This window comes from Pleurodeles waltl, chromosome 3_1 (genome assembly GCF_031143425.1).
Source record: "Pleurodeles waltl isolate 20211129_DDA chromosome 3_1, aPleWal1.hap1.20221129, whole genome shotgun sequence".
Lineage (NCBI taxonomy): Eukaryota > Metazoa > Chordata > Amphibia > Caudata > Salamandridae > Pleurodeles > Pleurodeles waltl.
Window position 1 is genome coordinate 1,013,800,688 of NC_090440.1, and position 20,575 is coordinate 1,013,821,262.

General features: G+C 45.4%; 1 protein-coding gene across 5 annotated transcripts in view; it reads right to left on the reverse strand.

The window, feature by feature from the left end:
• Positions 1-9,607: 9,607 nt before the first annotated feature.
• Positions 9,608-20,575, reverse strand: part of KCNH7 (potassium voltage-gated channel subfamily H member 7) — a 1,745,544-nt gene continuing 1,734,576 nt past the window's right edge. For all 5 annotated transcript variants that reach the window (XR_011201481.1, XM_069224264.1, XM_069224261.1 and 2 more), the window contains one exon: positions 9,608-11,055. Coding sequence is in view for 4 of the 5 variants with exons in the window: in XM_069224264.1 (XP_069080365.1) it covers positions 10,789-11,055 (267 nt within the window). In the remaining variant the exon portion in view is untranslated. The remainder of the gene's footprint in view (positions 11,056-20,575) is intronic.

Genomic DNA, 20,575 nt, shown 5'->3' on the forward strand with positions numbered 1-20,575 from the left:
GTGTGCAGTACATTTGTGGTGTTTTCTCTTTGTTACTGTTTGTGCATACAGATACTTTAAACATTGCCTCTGAGATAAGTCTGACTGCTTGAGCCAAGCTGCCAAGGGGGTGAGCTTAGGTTATCTTAGCTGAGTGAATCCTTTACCCTGACTAGAGTGAGGGTCTATACTTGGACAGGGTGCACACCACTGGCAACTAGAGACCCCATTTCTGACATCACTGTTTTCACTTTTCACTCTCTTCACTGTTCTCGCTGCTGGTATTGTTTTACCCATTGCTTGCTTTTCCCACCATTCCCCTCCCTCCCGATTCCTCCCACCCAATTCCGCTGCCAGAAGTCCTCCTGGCCTCATGAAGCAAGCACCCCTCCCTCCAGGACCTACTTACTTGAGGCAACAGTGTGGCTGCACACAGCAGGCATGCTGCTAATGCGCCAAAGGCAAGCCCATCTGTGCCCATCCATAGCTAAACTTTGGCCAGCATCATGTACCCTGGCCCTTCACTGACCCACCGGTACTCTACCACTGATCTCCATGCCCTGGACCCAGGTGACACAACACCAACTGCTGCATTGCCTCCCACTAATCAACTGAAGAACCCTTCTCCTGCTGCTGTTTCTCCTGTAAACAGCTCCACCCACCACACAGGAACCCTCACAATGTCCACCCAGAAGACTAACAACACACCAAAACTACTTCAGTGCATTCTGCCCAATGCCTGATCCCTCTGCAAACACACCACGGAAGTCTGGGACACCATCACCACCCTCTCCCCTGACGCATTCTTCATCACCGAGACCTGGCTCAACCCCTCTGCTACCTCTGACATTGCCACCACAACACCAGATGGCTAGAGGATGATATACCGAGACTGCGCACACAAACCCACAGGAGGCATCGCCATCATCCACAAGGAAACCATCTATGACATCACCACCGAAAACGACCCCACACCTATCATGGAACATTTCAACTTCCAACTCCTAACTGAAAACAAGATGACTTTCAGAGGCACCCTTGCCTACAGACCTCGGCCCACATTCTGCAACGTCATCTACAGCTTCATCGCCCCCTAGCTATTGACACCAAGCACTACATACTACTCTGCAACCTCAACTTCTACCTCGATGACCCTGACAACACCAACTCTACCAATCTCCTGGAAAGCATGAGCACCATTGACCTCACCCAACTGGTCACTGACCCCCCACACACAGTGCAGGAACACATCAACCTGATCTTCACATCCAGTGACAGAGTCAAGTACAGCCACGTCACCAAACTCACCTGGACCGATGACGCCATCATCCTCTTCCCCATCACCAAGTCCCACATCTCCTCTCACTGCAGCTGGAAGAAGGGGACTGAGGCCCAGTGGGCACAGGCCCTCAACACCATCCAGCCCAAAGCCATGTCAGACATGGAGCAGGCAGTCCAGGAATTCAAAGACTGGATCACCAAGTGCACTGACACAATCGCCTCTATGAAGCCAACCAAAACTAACAAAGCCTCAAGAGAAGCCAGCTGGTACACCCCAGAACTTAGATACATGAAGCATAACTGCAAATGTCTAGAGTAACAAGGGCACACCACCAAAAACCCCTCCAACCAAACTGCCAGCTAATCACCCCTCGGCAAATACCACCAATGCATCAAGGAAACCAAAAGAGCAGCCCTCACAAACTGCATCGAAAAAAGCGCAAACCACCTAAAGGAACTCTTCAAGATAGTCAGGGAATTTTCCTGCCCATCAGCCACCGAAAGCAATATTTGCCGTTCACAAAAGCTCTCCGACACCCTGTCAAACCACTTCCAGAGCAAGCTAGTGACCATCTACTACAACTTCAACCCCCAACCCTCTGGTTTCAACTTCAACAACTCTGAATCAACCACGCGCACCAGCCATACTATCACCACATAGACTCCACTCACCACACAGACCAACTCGGCCATCATTTCCTCCATCCACTCCGGAACATCCATTGACCACTGCTCCCACCACTTTTTCAACCTCAGATCTAAAGAAATCAGTATGGAACTCACCAACATCTTCAACGCCTTCACTATGGCAGCCTTTCCTGACAGATGGAAACATGCCAAATCAGACCCTTCCTGAAGAAACCCTCTTCCGACCCCCGCAAACTAAAAAATTACCACCCCATCTCACTGTGCCTCTACTGTGCCAAAGTCCTGGAAAAAGCCATCAATCTCCAGCTTACCAAACACCTGGAGAAAAACAACATGCTTGCACCTTCCAGTCTAGCTTCCGTGCCATCCACAGCACAGAGACTGACTTAATCGCAGCCACTGATGACATCAGATCCCTCCTCGACCCTGGTGCGACTGCAGTCCTGATCCTCCTTGACATATCTGCGGCTTTGACACAGTAGCTCACCACACCCTAATCAACAGATTCAACAGCATCAGCATTCAGGGGAATGCCCTCAAGTGGATTGCATCCTTCCTCACATGACAAACAAAGAGAATCCACCTGCCACCCTTTACCTCCGAACCAAAGAGCATCATCTGTGACCCTCAGGATCGTCCTTGAGTCCCACCCTATTCAACACTTACATGACTCCCCTCGCAGACATCATCAGAAATAATGGACTCAGAATCATATCCTGTGCAGATGACACACAACTCACCCTCTTGCTCACTGAAGACCTCTCCACCACCAGAACAAACTTCCACAATGCCAAGACCAATGTTGCCGACTGGATGAGAACCAAATGCCTCAAGCTCAATCTGTACAAGACTGAAGTACTGATCTCAGGGAAGAACACCTCCCCTTGGGACAACAATTGGTGGCCCTCTGAGCTCAGATCCACCCCCATACCGTCAGACCACACCTGCAACCTCAGCATCATCCTTGATGACAGACTCACCATGAAGTGCCATTTCAACGCGGTCACCTCCTCCTGCTTTCACACCCTCAATGTGCTCTGTAGAATCTTCATATGTATCCCTGTCAACATCAGAAAGACCATCACCCAGGACCTCATCACCAGCTGGCTAAACTAGGCAACACTTTCTACTCTGGCAACTTCAATCAGCTCCTCAAGAGGCTCCAGATCATACAGAACGAAGCAGCTAGGCTCATACTCGTCATTCCCAAACGATCCCACATCCCCTACCCTCCCACCTCAAGAACCTCCACTGGCTCCCCATAAAGAAGAGTTTAAACTTCTCACACATTCCTACAAAGCATTACGCAACGAAGAACGGGCATATCTCAACCACTGCATAAACGTCCATCAACCCAGCGGACACCAGTGCTCCTCTGCCCTGAGCCTCACACCCCCTCATTTGTCACAACCTCAGTGGTGGTCGATCCATCTACTACATTGCCACCAAGACCTGGAATGACTTACCCCTTCACCTGTGAGCAGCTACCTCCCTAGCGGACTACAGATGCAGACTCAAGACCTGGCTCTTCGACTAAGACCTGCAAAACACCGCCTCCCGGGTACCCTCTGGGATGAGAGAGCTGCACTATACAAATAATGATTGATTGATGCGAGTGCCCTCTCATCACCATTGAAAAGGTGGGGGATAACACTACTTGATCCGTCAGACAGCAAGGAGCCATTCTCAGGATGTGCCTCTAACCCAATGTCATTCAACCTATTTCAAAGAATCTCATAGTTGACTGATTCAAATGCTGCTGACAGGTCTAACCTGATCTGGGCCAACACTGTTTGTGTCCTCAAGAAAGCAAGTCATCTAGAACTCTGATTAAGCTTGAATCAGTCCCATAACTTAGTTTAAAAATGACTTGATAAGAGATAAGGCAATTATAAAAATTGGATTTATTTTATCACCACTCTTTGATGGAAAAGCTGGACCAGAGATTGGCTGCAGTTAAAATTTTCTCAAGCCGAAAGTGACTTCTTTAACGGTGGTTTAACCTCTCCCTCTTCACACGGTTGGACAAACCTCTCTGTCAATGAGTTATTAAAGTTCTACACTGCCCTTTTTGACACACAGACTATAAGCAGTGAAGGCCTGGTGAGAATCTTTTGGAGAATTGGAGGGTTTAGAATGGTGAAACAAGTTAAATTGGTGTTGAGCACTTGGAATTCGTTCAGCTGAGGTGTTAATTTGGTTAAAGAATGATCTGAGAACTTTGATTCAAGATTACTCTTTCAGTGGGTTAGGTGTCACAAATTGAGATACAGTAATGGCAATAGTGTCACTATAGATCTTGGATATTTAAACTAGAAAAAGAGGCACAACTCATCACAGAACTATTGTGAGAGTTCTGTCATTTTAAGGCAGAATGGTTTTGATATGGTCATTTATTATATGGAAGAGATATTTTGAAACTTTGGTGCAGATTTTATTTTCTTCCCATTGTATCTTTATTGGGGCATGTTGTGTATAACAGCCACATGTTTTTCACTGATGAAAAATGTCAGGAAGAGTATGTTGCACTTGGAGAGTTGTTTTACACTGCCCTCCTGCTACCCTGTTATCTCAACTTTGGCTATATACACGCTTTTAAAAAGTCTGCTGTGAATGAGTATGAATATTTGAAAGGGGACTTAATGATAACAGATGACCCAGTCATTAATTTGTGCTGGATTTTGCCAGCAGACACCACCAACACTTATTTCAGTTAACCAGAACTCTTTGCCATCTCCTTGCCCCAACCCTGGTACGAGCAGCAGGGCAGAAAATTAGTCCTTCTATTTCCAAAGATGATAGAAATAGAAGAAAATCCATGCAGTGAGCCTTAACTGATTCATTGTCTTGAAAGCCTTTCTATTGCCATGAATGACAATGGAAGTAAAAGTACTTCTGTGCTTCTCTCCTGGTTGGTATGAGATGCTTCTCACCATCCAGACTCACCACACTGCTGGTGGGCTGGCAGTGATGGTCAGAGACTCTGTATGGTAGTGGCCAGGCTGGCATGGACTGCTTCTCTTCTGACGCACATCGCTCCTCATCAAACATTTTGGGTTCAAGCACCCATGTGGTTCCTCTCCGAAGAGGCACTGGTCCCTCTCGGAAGCGGCATGGATGAGTAAAGTTAAAAGACAATGCTATGAATTATTCCCAAGTCATTAAACAATAGTGCCATTTTCATTCAAATGTTCCACCAAACACTTTGCAGCGGTCTAAATAAAAAGTAATTACTATCAGAAATGAATATTTATTTTTCCAAATCAATTAATAGTAAATTAATTACCTGCTGTCCTTAGATGTACCTGGGTACTTTGACTAGTAAAGTTAATTGAGGTAATTACATTTGAGGGCTACAGCTTAACAATAAAGAGACAGAAATGTTGGCATTAGGAAAGTAATATATTCATATATGCTGGCAGACAGGATTCAGGTGGGAGACTCCCAATTTTAAAAGTAAAATAAGACTTTAATCTGGCTTTCTCCCACTCTAAAATCTTTGCCACTTCAATGCAAGTCAGTGGAGAAAATATATCACCCAAATATTCTATTGAGTCTCCCTCTTTCTGCTGTCCCAATATTGGCATGTATGTACAATGAGGACTTTAGTTGGGATAAAACAGTCGAGGTTCTCTAATTGCAGCATGTTCAAAGAGGCGTGACCAGCAGTACTTTATAAGGAGCATGGCTTACGTACTGAAAGGGGTGACCTAAATCAAGTCAATATAGACTCCTGGGTCTCACAAACTCTACAAGTGAACATGTTGCCAGAGCTGTATGAAGATGCAAGGACACCACAACACAGTCCTGAAAGTCAACATGCTTAAAATGAGGCTGAAAAAACATACCTCACAGAATAGGATTTAAAAGTGTGTTGTTACATTTCGGTCAAATGCCCATTCCTGTCCTCTGTGTTCTGCTGAGTGCATTGGATGTCTGATGTCGGAGAGTGTGCTTTATTTGTTCCGTCCCATGTGAATATTTGTACTACACATGATGATTTCTATGTGGCCAACATGAGCCTCGCATGCCTTTGGTGGAGGTCTCTGACTCTCCATCAGAAATTAAATGGTTCAAGTCATGCTATAGACATGGCCATATGTGAGCTTGAAGGTCTGATAAATCGCTAATGGTTTATGAGTCTTTCAGTAAGTGAAAAAGTGTATTGCTGCAAAAAAATATGACTTTTCATGATATGGAATTTGTTTAATATATTTCCATCAGGAGGCTCTACTTGTGGCCAACCGTCTATAGCCACCCTAGTACCAAAGCAAGTGCTGGAGAATGTGCTTGTTTCTGCCCCCACCCCCTGCAGATTCTTGAATCTGCTACAAATGCTTGAAAAAAATATTATTCTGCCATAGCGAGTTCCCAGCACCAAGGCTAGGGGGTCAGGGTATTCCCACCCTTCCCCTTTTCTTTTCTTTGCCAAGGCTGTGTGTCTCATGAGGTTGACTGTTTAATGGGGTGTTGGCTGCAGAGCCTAGATGGAGGCTGAAGGCAGTGCATGGCACGTGGTTGGGCCCTCAAAGGGGATTGGATTCAAGAACCCTGCGGCCAACTACAGCTGCACACAGCTGAAGGCCATGTGAGATGCAGGGTTTAATGCATATAGGGGTTTGGCCTCGGGTCCTGGGTGCAGGCCAGGCCTTGAGGCCAAACACCACCATGCACAGCATTTAGCCATGCGCAGGTTGGGGTTTTGTGCTTATAGGGGTTTAGATGCAGGGCCTGGAGCCAGACCAGGCCCTGCAGCCAACATCCGCCATGCACGGCTGAACACACATACACACACACACATTCTAACTCCCTTAAAATAACTATACACTTACCTGTGTAATTCCATTGGGATGGTCCATCAGTAGTAGTGACTGTAATACTGTTGTAATAGATGCTTAGTAACTACTTGCATTTTAGTGTCTTGTGTGGTAGATACATGCAACCCTTCTCAATCCTGTAATTTTGTTACTACGCTGGTATTATTCTAGTCGAGGTTAATGGACCTCCTGAGATCCAATTTTATTTTGGAAATGCTGTTGTGATTGGGATATTGTGTTCTCATTGCTTTCCTGGGCCCCAGCATCACTGCATCTGATTCACCACTGAGGATTATGTCCATGTGTGTGTTTGCTATTTTTGGGTGATGTAGTGCTGCAGCTCTGCGGTGTTTTTTGGATGTCTTGACTTGCAACCTAATAGACTTCTATAAAGTTTGTGTTGGGAAGGGAGGCAGTCTGTGCTCTTTTTTGTGTTGGTAATCTTTCATTCTAGTATTAATCTAGTATGACAACTATGTTTATGGGTCCTCCTGGATACCAAAAGAAAGATGTGAATTTTGCACTGCCTTCTGTGTGGCATGCCTATTTCATAAATGGTCAGTTTAGAGGGCTTCGGCATGAGTCATCGTGGACTACTCTCTGACTGATGAACCTTGAGCAGTTCTTTTACAATTACATTTGATATTAGTGTATGTCCCTGCTGTGATTTCTTTCTTGTCTAATAGGTGCCTTATTTCTCTGTTGCAGGTCTGTCTGAATTTGTTCACTGTCTTAGATCTTGTAGTTCTTTGTCCATATTCTTTGATTCCAAGCTGCCTCTTGTTCCGTCAGTTCGTCAGTCATTTCTGAAGCTGCTGCACATTGTGATTGTGGTGCTCCTGTACCTACACACCATTCTTACTTCTCTTCTGTGATCCCGCTACACTCCTTGTGTGATCCAGGGGCTTGAGATCCCTGTTTGGTATGCTCTAAGCTATTTCACTCTGAGCTATGTAGAAAGGTCCGTAGACACTTAGATTGGAGGAATTATTTGTTTTATAGTTTGGTGTGGTTCTCCTACACTTTCTCCTGTGGTAGCTGAACATCCCTGTTACTGGGCCTAGGGGCCTAGCTGTTCTCCTGAGGAGTCCCTTGAGTGTTCCCCTTCCTCCATGTGGCCAGCCTTCTTGTCTTTCATCTACCTCCTACACATTGTAAGGGGAGTGGATCTGGCTCTGATGGATGCTTCCTACCTTTACCCTCTCCCTTGGACCAGTAGCCCTTGCAATATTTTCGTCGAACCCATGGTGTGATGTTTTGGTTTGTCTTATGGGCTTTTTGGGAGAAAATCACGTTAAACAATTTCTGTCATCTTTGTGATGCAACTGTATTCATCTGCTGTTTTGCTTCTTTTTTAGCATAAACCATGGCCCCTTTCAGGACTATTGCAGTATGCCTTTGTTCTGTCTGAAGTCTGGAGCCTTCCTTACCTCTCATTTTTTGACCAGTTTACTGACTGGATATGTCCCAGCTCTCCACTGTTTTCTGTTGTTCTGTGCACAGCATTTTCTGAACCATCTTGCCTTTCTTTTAGGTTTCAACCACTTGTTCTGCTGTGAAGTGACCACCTTTCTCTAGGTCATTATGGACACCGTTTCGTCATTATGGACACCGTTTCCTGTCCTGGACTTTCCTGAGAATACCTATTCAATTCCAGTGAAGTAATTTGACTAACACACCTGAAAACAATGATTTGTGGACATTGCTTAGTTTGTGATAGAAAGAGTGCTTGTGCCGGAAGCTCTGCTCAGACGTTGGCGGCTGGTGCAATTTAACGTCAGCATGCCAAATACCAAATCCACTACCAGACAACGCCTGTCCCTTTTTCTCACACTTGTAGGTTCCCACTTTCTATTTGTGGTGGTTTTGCTGTCTTTTTGTTCCTCCACCTTATCGATATATGTATTTTTTCCTCTCTTGCACTCAGTAAATATCTGATATGGAAAAATAAGTACAGGTCCCCAAAAATTAGTGCTGGTGTCCCCCACCAGCAACTACCGGCTCAAATTAAGCACTGTCTGGGTGAAAGGTTCAGGACTGGAGACCGTGCCTGTTTTGACATGGAGTGAGGTGGTCACCCTATCCTGTTGGTTCTGTGCATGTCCTTTGCTTATCTACATCCTTAACCTATGGGTTCCCTGGACTCTCATACGCTGAGTGGTTTCCACTGAACGAGCGATACAGATGGCCTGTTGATTGAAGTCTCCGACAAAGGGCCTCATTAGGAGTTTGGCAGGCTTCAGACCGCCAGACTCGTGGTGGTGGTCAGGCTGCCACAGTCCTGGCGGTTCGACCTCCAAATTACAACGCTGGCAGTTGGACTACCAGGGGACCACCTCCAGGAACAAGGTTCCCAATGGTGTGGTGGCGGTCGGAGTTGTGATCACCCACACGGCGTTGAGTTCAGCACTGCCGTGCTGATCAAGGGTCCAGTTTCTGCCAGCCTTTTTTTAGCAGGGTCCCCGCCATGAAAAGGATGGCAGAAAGCCATTGCTGAGGGGCCTCCTGCCCAGCACTCTAGGAATGCACACTGGCTGCTACTGCAGACAGTGTGTATTCCGAGGGTGCTGGGGGCATCCTCTGTGTGACGACATTAGCCTCAGCCCCGATTTCAGAGGTTTCCACCGGTCAGCCCAGTGGAATCCTTGTAGTCAGCCTGGGGGAGAATGCCAGCTCTATGGCGGTCTCCTCTCCAGGGGGCTGGCGGGCTGCCGGTCAGCCTGCCAACCTCGTAATGAGAGGTCCAAAGCCTGAAGCAAAGAGCTTGGTCCCTTGTTGACTTAAAGGTGTATTCCATCATCTCTCAAAAAGACACAACCATGCAATGATTCAAAACACAGGTGTTACATTGGCAATATTTAAAAACAAACACAGCCATTGGGTTCAAAGGAAAAGAATATTTTAATAAAATAAAATCTCAGGATCTAAATTTAAAAGCCTGACGAATTTTAATTCAATGCTTCGTTTTTTTTGACTTTGGAAATGAGTGATGTTCAGCAACAAGTGCATCTGTGTTTGAAATACTGTGCAGCATACACACTTTTTATATTAATTCTGGTGTCCTTGGAATACACCAGCAAAGGTAGAATTGCAAACAACGGTGTCATTTTATGGAGTGAAACAATTACATGAACCAGTCTTTTGTTGGGACTGATTGTTCTAGAGGCACATAGATGTCCATGCCATGCTGACGTCACATTTATTGCATTTGGCCTTGTTTGGGTATCACATTTGTGTCCTGATTAAACAGGTCTTCTGCGTCTTTCACTTTATTTTTAAAGACTACACACGTCGATGTGATTTCCGAAGAACGAAACATTGATACATTTTCCCTTAAAACAAACTTTGTTCTTCACTAATAATAGTGATTTCAAAATGCGCAATAAGCCTACCACAATGGGCACACATACATTTATTTTAAAGCACATATTTGAATACAACTTTGAGTCCTAATTTTTTTCTGTTGCTTGCATAACAGAATAATTGCAAAAACCGCTTCCTTGCGAATGCTCAAACATGGGAGGATGCATATTTTTCCTATATCCGAAGGAGCAATAAATCACTTACTGAATGTCCATATTTAGCAAGCGCAGCCCCCCTCACACACACACACACTTCATGAGAAACCTCATATTCATTCCTCTTGGTGAAGTCCCATTTCAAGCTAAAATATTTGAGGTTTATGTACTTAAGTCACTGGCCTCGTAGCTGCTTTGCAACTGGATGTTGACGTACCATCTCAGTGAACGTTTTACCTAATAATCTCCATGCAACAATCTGTGATTTTCTTTGAAACATGCTTGTGTTAAAAAAAAAAAGAAATATAAAATATAAGGTGCCTCGTGATGCTGGCAGTTTTACATGTTGAACATAATCGTTCTTAAATATATTTACAGCATAACTGCTCATCTTTACCTCATAAGCTTCAATTTTAAGAAAATATACAGTACTTTGCATAATGGTATCCGTATAGCCCCTGAGTCAAGTATAGAGGATTCATATACAAAGAGGAAAACAGCCATTAAAGCACTTACATATCATTTGAAGTAACAGTATAAAAGGATTATTTTCCCGGAAGGCCGGGGTCAGAGACATGCCTGTGGAGGGCCGACATTCCTGTAGTGCTTCTGGAAGAATCTGGCAGAGAGGGGTGCCTAAGGGGATTGAAATACGTTTTACAATGTCGTGGTTGAAACTCTAAAGATGCCTCCTGTTCTTGCTCTAGAAATGACGCCAGGTTGTCCTCTGATGTTGTGTTCAGATGCACCCCACTTGAAAGGGATTCTTTGGATTTCACTTTCGATTTCTCGAGGTCCAAAAAATCAGGACTCTAGGAAAGAAATTAAAGTAGATGTCTATTTTAATATTTACACCTTAACACGCAGGTCAGCAGAAGACCATAGACACTTGCTTGGTTAATACTAGTAACAACACTGTAGTACACACAGTACATTGATTGATCTTTCGGAATTAAACATGATGTTTTAATGCCCAACTCATTGATACTGTTCGCCTCAACCCCAGATGGATAAATGGACATTACACTAGTCTGTAGTGTTATTTCTTGAAAGATATGTACTGTGGCTATGTTACATTAATTTGATCACATACAGGGCAGGTATGACTCCTGGCCCCAAGATTTAGAGCTTGTAGTATAGTATGCTTCTGTTTGTTGCAGAACGAGAAGGAGAAAACTAGGGGAGGCAAGAGCTAATTGCCGGGGGTTCTGGTGGCTGGGCCTATTAATAGGTTCAGGTATGACGCTCTGGGCCAGACAGGCACTTTACTGCACTGGGCATTTCCCCCATGGACTGGAGACCTTGAAGGCCAGTATTGAAAGCACAGAGTTCTCCCTAGTGCCTCTGTCATTTTCTCCTGATCCCCAGTGCTTAATTTATGCTCGTTGTTTCCGATGTGGGGCCCAGGTACTTATTTTTGATGGCCGGCACTTATTTTTCTGCCTCAAGCATTTACTGCGAGCAAAAGACACATATGGGAAAGAAGAAGGAAGAAAAAAACGAAAAAGCATCACAATGGGAGAAAGCAGAAAGCTGCAAGAGTGAGCTGAAGGGGCAGGGAGTGGTTGTAAATGCATTGAAGAGGCCCGAGATAGCTTCAGGATTATGCTGCCTCAGTATTCCAAGTTCGCACATTTAATTGCAGCAGCCGCATGTTTAAAAGGAGGGCTTTGGGCACCAGCACCTTTTTATTTACAAATTAAGTACTGCTGAGCCCCAAGATTAAATATCACAGGCAAGGTGGATGCTCCAAGAGAGAGAAAGACTGGAAGGGAGGGGGAAGCTAGAGAGAGATCGACCAGAGAAAAAAGAAAGGAGAGAAGCAGAGAGCGGGAGAATGGATGAATGGAATGAGAGAGATTGCACAAGGACATGAAGGGATGCGGACTGGTTTGAGCATTTTTGCCAAGGAAGCTTTTGGTTCCCCAATCCAGTCCTGATAAGGCCATTTTTGTCTAGTAGTATAGGCACTGCTGGATTGAATACACAGGGGCAGCTGCATAGTACACAGCTCAGAGGCTGGTGCAGTGAGTCCGCCCAACTCAGAGATGTAATGCTTCTGGACTAGTTGCTCCATGTCAGACTTTTCATCCTTGGCGTGGTATTCCTTAACTTTTTGCCTCTGTTTCCCAGGTTGTTGATGTGTGCTGGACTCTGTTTTTGCTGTTTTTGTTACTCTGGGGACTTTACCTTGGCTAACCAGAGCTAAAATGCAAGTACTCCTTTACAAAATGTGTATGTAATTGGCTTATCCATGATTGCCATAAAATATTTACTAGTAAGTCCCTAGTAAAGTGCACTAGAGGTGCCCAGGGCCTGTAACTCAAATGCTGCTAGTGGGCCTGCAGCACTGGTTGTGCCACCCACATAAGTAGCTCTGTAATCATGTCTCAGACCTGCCTCTGCAGTGTCTGTGTGTGCAGTTTTAACTGAAAATTCGACTTGGCAAGTGTACCCACTTTCCAGGCATAAACCTTCCCTTTCCTTACATGTAAGACACCCCTAAGGTAGGCCATAGGTAGCCCCAAGGGCAGGGCGCAGTGTATGGTTAAGGCAGGACACATAGTAATGTGCTTTATATGTCCTGACAGTGAAATACTGCTAAATTAGTTTTTCACTGTTGCAAGGCCTGTCCCTCTCATAGGTTAACATGGTGACTACCTTTAAATATGATTAAAGTGTAGATTCCCTTTGGGAGCGGATAGTCATGTGGAGTTTGGGGTCTCTGAGCTCACAATTTAAAAATACATCTTTTAGTAAAGTAGATTTTAAGATTGTGTGTTTGATAATGCCACTTTAAGAAAGTGAGCATTTTCTTGCTTAAACAAATTCTGTGACTCTGCCTGTTTGTGGATTCCCTGTCTGGGGCAGTTTGACTGTTGGGCTGGTTGCACCTCTCACAAGACAGTGACACAAAGGGAGCTGGGGTGCAGCCTGCATTTCCTGATGAGCCATCTGTGCTAGGAGGGAGGGGAGGAGTGGTCACTCACACCTGAAAGGGCTGTGCCTGCTCTCACACAATGCAGTCTCCGACCCCCCTGGTGAGTGTCTGGGTCCTGGCCTGGGCAAGGCAGGATTTCATAATCAAGAGAGACTTTGCTTTGAAGTAGGCCTACTTCAAAGGAGAAAATGGGTATAAGAAGCGCACCCAAAACCACAGACTTGAGAACACTTCTGGAAACCAAGAGGAACCTCTGCCTGGAGAAGAGCTGAAGAGCTGAGGAAGAAGAGCTGCCCTGCCTGTGACTGTGCTTTGTGGAGCTATCCTGCAGTTGCTGCTTCTGCCAGAGTAAGATGGCAAAGACTTGACTTTGTGTGCCTTCCATCCGGTGAAGATCTCCAAGGGCTTGACTTAGAGCTTGCGTCCTGTTGTTTGAAGTCTCTGGGGCAGCAAAGACTTCTCTCTGCCAGCACCTGGAGTCTCTGGAGAGACTCCTACTCTGCCAAGTGGTGCCCATCCAGTTCCTGGGACCCTGAAAGGAGAAGCTGGCAGTCTAAGAGGAAGAAATCCATGCACAGGACGCCGTGCTGGGAAAAGATAGATGCAACTCTGATCTGCGGCTAAAAAATCGGCGCGCCACCGTCTTCACGGCTGAAAATCAACGCTCGCCTGCAACACGACCGAAGAATCGACGCACGGAGCTGACGCTCAGCATCGCTGATGGAGGCTGGTGAGATCGCAACCCATGCTGTGTGGTTTTCTGATCATCGTGCAGCTGGATTTCTGATGCAGACACTGCTGGGCATGTAAAAACAACTCAAAGCCTGCCAGGACCGAGAGTGCTGACCGTATTGATGCATCACTCTCCTGCAGAGAGAAGAAACGCCGTGCCCGACCCGACGAAATGAGAAACGACGCAAGATCTTGCTCGTGAGTGAAATCGACGCATCACAAGCCCTTTTTGATGCACACTCCCCCATGCGGGGTTATTTTTGATGCACCCAAAGTATATATTCACACTAACAGTGTTAGTGGTTGTTTAAAATTACATGAAGACTCTTTTTTTAGTGATAACTTGACTTGTGTATTGTGGATTTTTGTCGTTTTGGTCTTGTTTTGTTTTGATAAATACTCTCTATTTTTCTAAACCTGTGTTGTGTAATTTTGTAGTGTTTTCATTAAGTTACTGTGTGTGTTGGTGCAAATACTTTACACCTAACACTCTGAAGTTAAGCCTGTTGCTCGTGCCAAGCTACCAATGGGTGAGCGGGGGTTAGCTGAGGGTTATTCTCTTTTACCCTGACTAGAGTGAGGGTCCTTGCTTGGATAGGGGGTAACCTGACTGCCAACCAAAGACCCCATTTCTAACACTCCAATGATAGCTGTGGTCCGGAGTAACTTTGTGTGTAGGGAGATTATCAGTCAGTGAAAGAAAGGAGAAAAGGAGACAGGCACCTTCATCAAACACATGCAATTTCAAGTTAGGAAGTATCTGGTAACTTCATACTCCTGCAAAGAGACAGCCTACATAAATAATACAAAATTAATTGGATACAATTGCATATGCCAAAATGCTTTTAAAATTACACATTGTGGCAAAACATAATTTTAATAGGTAACATGAAAACAAAACCCCCTAAAACATCCTTATAGAATAATCTTATCTTAATCACATTGGTGGTTTGAAAATCTGTTTTCAGTTCTGTGCCCTCTGTAATTGAAGAGAGTCTTGAGCAAAATGTAACAAGATTTTGAAAACATTATTTGAGTTTTGAAGAAATTTTCTAGTCACGTAACACTTGATCTGAAAAATTCTTTTTGATTTCACACATTGAAAATCATCGTTTTACCAGTGAGGATAATATCAGAAAAGAAGTCAAATGTTTAATGTGCTATACTTAGTGTGATTGATTGAGTTGTTTGTTGAGTGTGGTGTTAATCGTGTTCAAGCAACAGCCAAAATCTCTGTTAGGGTGAATCACAAAAAGTCACTAAATGAACCTGTGCTTAGCCCTCTGGTAGCTTTGCATAAACACAGTCAGCCTCAACTTAAAGGCAATGTTTAAAGTATGTATGCAGTACACAAAACATTAATGAAGTGAAAACATAACACAAGAAAGATCCCACACCAACTTAACATAATCAAGTACATTTTAATGAATTATTTGATACCAAAAAACAAAAATCTAATCTGTAGAAACGGAGTTATTAATCTTTAAAGTTTAAGGTAAAAACTAGCACATAAAAGTTCAGAGCGCCAACTGTGGCCATCTCTTCATGCAAGACTGGGTCAAGGTTGAAAAATATGGCTGACTGATGAAGCATGAGTCAGATACAAAAAGTGAATTAGGCCTGCTTGGCTCTTACCTTCAGGCTTAGAAAAAGTTCCAACAAAAAGTCTTTGAGATAATAAAGGTTCAGTGTGTCAAGGCTGCAGGCTGTGTCAGAGGAGAAGGCAGAGTTGTCTGGGAGCATCTGGATGAAGTTATGGGGAAGATTTCTTAGATTGGACTTGGGGCCTGATTTTGAGTTTGGCAAACCGGTTACTCTGTCACAAACATGATGGATATCCGTCTGCCATATTACGATTCTCTAAGGATATTATGGGATTGTAATACAGCAGCGGGATATCTGTCACATTTGTGACAGGGTACCCCATCCACCAAACTCGAAATCAGGCCCTTAGTCTCTTTTTTGGAAGTCAAAAATCTCTGGTGGGATGAAGGTGGAGACTGTAACTAATGAGAGTTCCACAAGGCTGGATACCCCTTTGGTGAAGGACCCTGAGCAGGATTTGCTGCTGCAGAGAAGAATGTAGTGGGAACTGCCACAAAGTTAGGCAGACCCGCAATGCAACTTGGGCTGATAGATGAGCAGGTTGGTCCTCATCTTCCTGTGGTTCTCAGAGCAGTTTTTAGCCAAATATTTTTTAAGTCTCACGTTTTGTTTTATGGCTATCTGTGCACCTTTAGCACCAACACCAAGGGTCCAGGCCTGACAGGGTACCAAATGAAGGGTTATGACTCCCTCAGGCTGGGTCCAAGTGCAGGTTTGAGATGGTTGGGGCCTTTCCTGTCCTTAAGGCTCTGATCAGGAAGCCAGCTAACTTTCCCTTGAAGTCACTCTTTTTGCCCTGGATTCAAATCGTGGAACAGGGATCATGCAGCTGGGCAGGCCTCTGAGGGTTCAAGGCAGGCTCCAGGCAGCAAAGCAGTCCTTCCAGGTGCAGCACAGTAGTCTTGTGGAGAACGCAGTAGGCTACAGCTGCTGACAGTCCTCTGAGAGTCCTTCCGCAGGTCCGGAAAGTGAACTGAAAGTGTGTCTGAGGCTCCTATTTTGATAGCTGGTGCCTTCTTTAAAGTAGGAGAAGTTTCTAGAGCAGCACTTGAGGTTTCCTGCTTCGCCTGCCCTGGCTCCAAGCTGGCTGCATGAACAATGCAGGGGTGACAAGTCCTTTGTGTGAAGACAAAGCACAGCCTATTCAGTTGCAAGTGTGGCTGTACATAGCTTTGTCCCCACCCATCCTGCTAGTGATGGCCTATAAAGACACAACTGAACCCTCTTTTAGAAAGTTTGCATTTCCTTGACCTAACTATTTGGTGCCTGCAGCCTGTTCCTTGGTCACATGACTAGGTGTAGTTGGTCTTTGTGTATTCCTTCCAGACAGCCAATCAATAGAGAGCCTGGGTGTTGGCAGGATGGACCATTCTGAACTTGATGAGAAGAGCGGCGCTGTCACCTGTCACAGTTGCACCTTTCAGACACTGCTTCAGATCACATGTATAGGATTTTACACTAGCCTATTGTGCCTGCAGCTAGAGTGGGACCAAGGCAGGTAGGCAGGACATTCCAGACACTCCTGTAGGTGGAAGACTCCAGAAGTTTCTTCCACTTCAAATTGGGCACCATATATAAAAAGAAGACCCTCAGAACCACTCCTCAGTACACCTTTGGAGCTGTGAATACTACAGAAGAAGGACTGCCCTGCTGCTTGAGGCCTGCTCTGCTGTCTGAAAAGGAGGACTAGAGCTGCATCCTTCATCCCAGACTGAAGTTACTCGAAGGGTCACATGACTGACCTCATGTTGTGAGCTACAGGGACACAAGAAGCTCCAGATGCCTTCTTGCAACTGCCCAGCTGGACTGCTGCACTGGACTTGCCTGGACCTGTAACTGGACCTGACTAAACCTGACACTGAACCTGCCTGATGGCCTCTGCTTGATCCCCAAGAGGTGCCTCCTTAGTACTAGACCCTTGGTGTGACATCTGTTAAGCTTCTCCTTAAAATAAAGGAGAAATCCTAAAGTTTTAGGGACTTCGAGACTGCAAACGTGCTCTTTCATGCCACTATCTTGCCACTCATGCTGACCGACAACACAAAGTTCCAGTGAACCGGGTTCTTCTTGCTACAGCAACTGCCAGGGTCTACCAGCAATGTGAGATCTACACTTCACGCTACAGCATTGACAGCCTGAGGTGAGACCAACGCGAGCCTCCAACAACGACCATCTGCAATGCCTGACAGGATCTTTGTGCTACAGCAACAAGTGTCCTCAACACCGAGCTTCCTCTTCAGGCTTCAGCACCGACCATCCATGATGCTCTTCCTGCTCCTCAAGGCCTCCTCTACTGCAAACTGGACTCTTTATGTTAGACTTTACTTTTTCAGCGGGACTGACCTGGTCCCTCCATCCAGTCTGTGCTCCATTGGGTCAGCCTGAATGATGACCTTCACCAGCTCTTGCATGAACAGATAAGTGTGCGTGGCACCATGTACTTTTGGAGCTATACTTACCTTAAATCTATGAAATTGCACATTTTTCTAAATTATCATTGGATTAATGTGGAGTTTTCCTTGTGTTGTGATTTCACTTTATTACTGTTTGTGTGCTGCATAAATATTTTACACATTGCCTCTTAGTTACGCCTGCCTGCTTTTGTGCCAGAGGAGTAAGCACAGGTTAATTTAGTGACTTTTGTCGTTCACCCTGACAATGATTGTGACTGTTGCATGAGAAGCGCTCACACCCCCTTCAACCAACAACCCAATTTCTCACCGGAAATGACTACAATATAAAATTGGTTTCATACACAACACACATATTTAAGGAGCAAAAAAGAATGGGAAACTATGGATGAAGTGCCAAAGCTACCATCCTTACTCTGTTCCTTCCCTTCGACCTGTGTGACATCACAGGGGTGATCGTTCTTTTACTATTCCAGACCTTCATTTGGTGTTGGCAAATTACAAATCAAGTTCCAATTCAAATTCCCCATATAAAAATTATGAATGTTGGTCCTCTTGCCATTCTGACTCCTTCACTGAAGACTGGATTAAGCAGGTGCATCTTTATAATTGCAGAGGAATGTGTGTACGTGGCTTAGAGGAAGAGAAGCCTTTACATGGAAAAATGGTTTCCATGTTAAAGAAACAAAATGTTTGTGGCATTTCAAGAATAAAATAACCTATGACTGTAGAGTGTTAGCAATGTAGACAATATGTGGACACAGGCTTAGGTCACAAGGGACATCACAGAATTCACAAAATCTTAATTTTACCTTGAGTATGCATGAGGTCCTTGTGAACAAGAGGACATATAACCCTACTCATGCTAACATTTGGTTTCTCTTTGCCTATAGGACCCTAGAGTAAATAAATACAATAAACTCACTGTAAGAAACTGGGCTCTTTGCAGATGCCCCCCTCCACATTTTGCCCCTCCTTTTGCTGATTGATTCTTTTGCATTTGTCCTGTAACTGTGCTCAGGCCTGCCAACCATACCCCAGCACCAATGCTCTTTCCCTAAAAGTTACTTTAAAATTGCATAGGCCAGTTTGCAAGGCCTTTACCTCCCCTGTAAGTCCCTAGAAATTGGTAGCAGGGGTACCCAAGGCAAGGATGGCAAAGGGGTCATCCGGGCTGCAGCACTGATTGTGCAACCCTGTGTGACCCAAGTGAAAGTAAGACTGCAGACCAGCCATGTCAGCCTGCACAAGCAGTCGGCTGCTCAAATGTGACTCTGCCCACACCAGGTCCTGGCAGAGTCCCTTTTTCTGCCCATAGACAGGTGAATGACCATTAAGACAGGCCTGCAGGGTGCCTGTACTATGAGTGAGGACATATATGCATGAGCATATATTACCCTGTGGTATCATTTAAAATGTAATGCTATCACAAGTAACCAGTGGTCCATAGGAAAACGTGGACCGGCACATGGACAGTTCCCAGATGTCCATCTCCTTGATGGCTCGGTCGATTTCCCCATGTTTGGTACCAACACCTTGAGTTTTAACCCTGAGCATGATGCCCATACTCAGGATTAACTAGCATGAGCCCTGGTGGCACCCTTAGAGGGTGCCTACCAAGTTACCAAGCTCTCTCTTCTGTTTTGGCAGGCTCTCTCTCGAGCCTCTGCCACCACAGTCAAGAGTCTGCCCTCCTGCTGGTTGTGCTAGCACTGCCCGAGGGTGGAGCCAAAGGGCAGGCTGGAGGCCACCCCTCCTCCCTCCCAGGATGACTAGTGTGAAAGGTAATAAAGGTGATGAGCCTAAAAGGCTTTCCCTGCTCTTGATATGTAATCACTTGTCCCCCAGTGGAGGACAAAGCCCTTCCCACCCTGTCCAGCTCAACAGTTAGTTATGCAGAAGAAATAAACCTTAAAAGGCTAGCCATGCCTTTATGTGGAATAGGAGGTCTGTACAGCTGAGGAAGGGTTCTGTTATCTTGGCGACCCTTGGGAGTAGTGGGTTCTGGGAAGAAAGTGATATCCTTCCACATGAAATTGTCACTGCAGGGGCAGACTAGCCGCTGGGACCAGTAGCCCATTGACTACTGTCCCCACACCCTTAATGAACCCTAAATTGGAATTTAAGGGGCTCCCCTGACACCAGACCCTCAGTTCTTACTTGCAAAGGAGAATAGGCACAAAGAAGGTGTCACCCACAACAGGACCTGGACTCCAGCCGCAGTGCGAAGAGAGGACACTGAAATGACCTAAGAGACCACCACTGGAACTAAGTGACCGACGTGTGCCAGAGGTGGAAACTAGTTGGTCCCAGCAAGAGGGACTCCTGTGGACAGCAAGAAGTCAAGAAAGACTTCCCTGACTGGTGGTGCCAGTCATGTGCAACTTGCAGAAGTAACGCAGTGCTGAAGTCGAAAATGTGTGACTCAACAGGCTCCGTGTGAGTGAGCCTAAAGAAACTCAGTGTACAGCATCCAAAGAGTGGGAGTGAGGTCTCTGCCAAGTTTCAAACCTCTACTCCCTTCGGGATGACCTTCAGCTGTCTAAGTGCCAGCAGACCACCTTTGCAGCTACCAAGGTTTGTCTGTTGCCAATCCGGAAACCGATGGCTACTTGGACATCACCGATTCCAGGGCAGATTCCA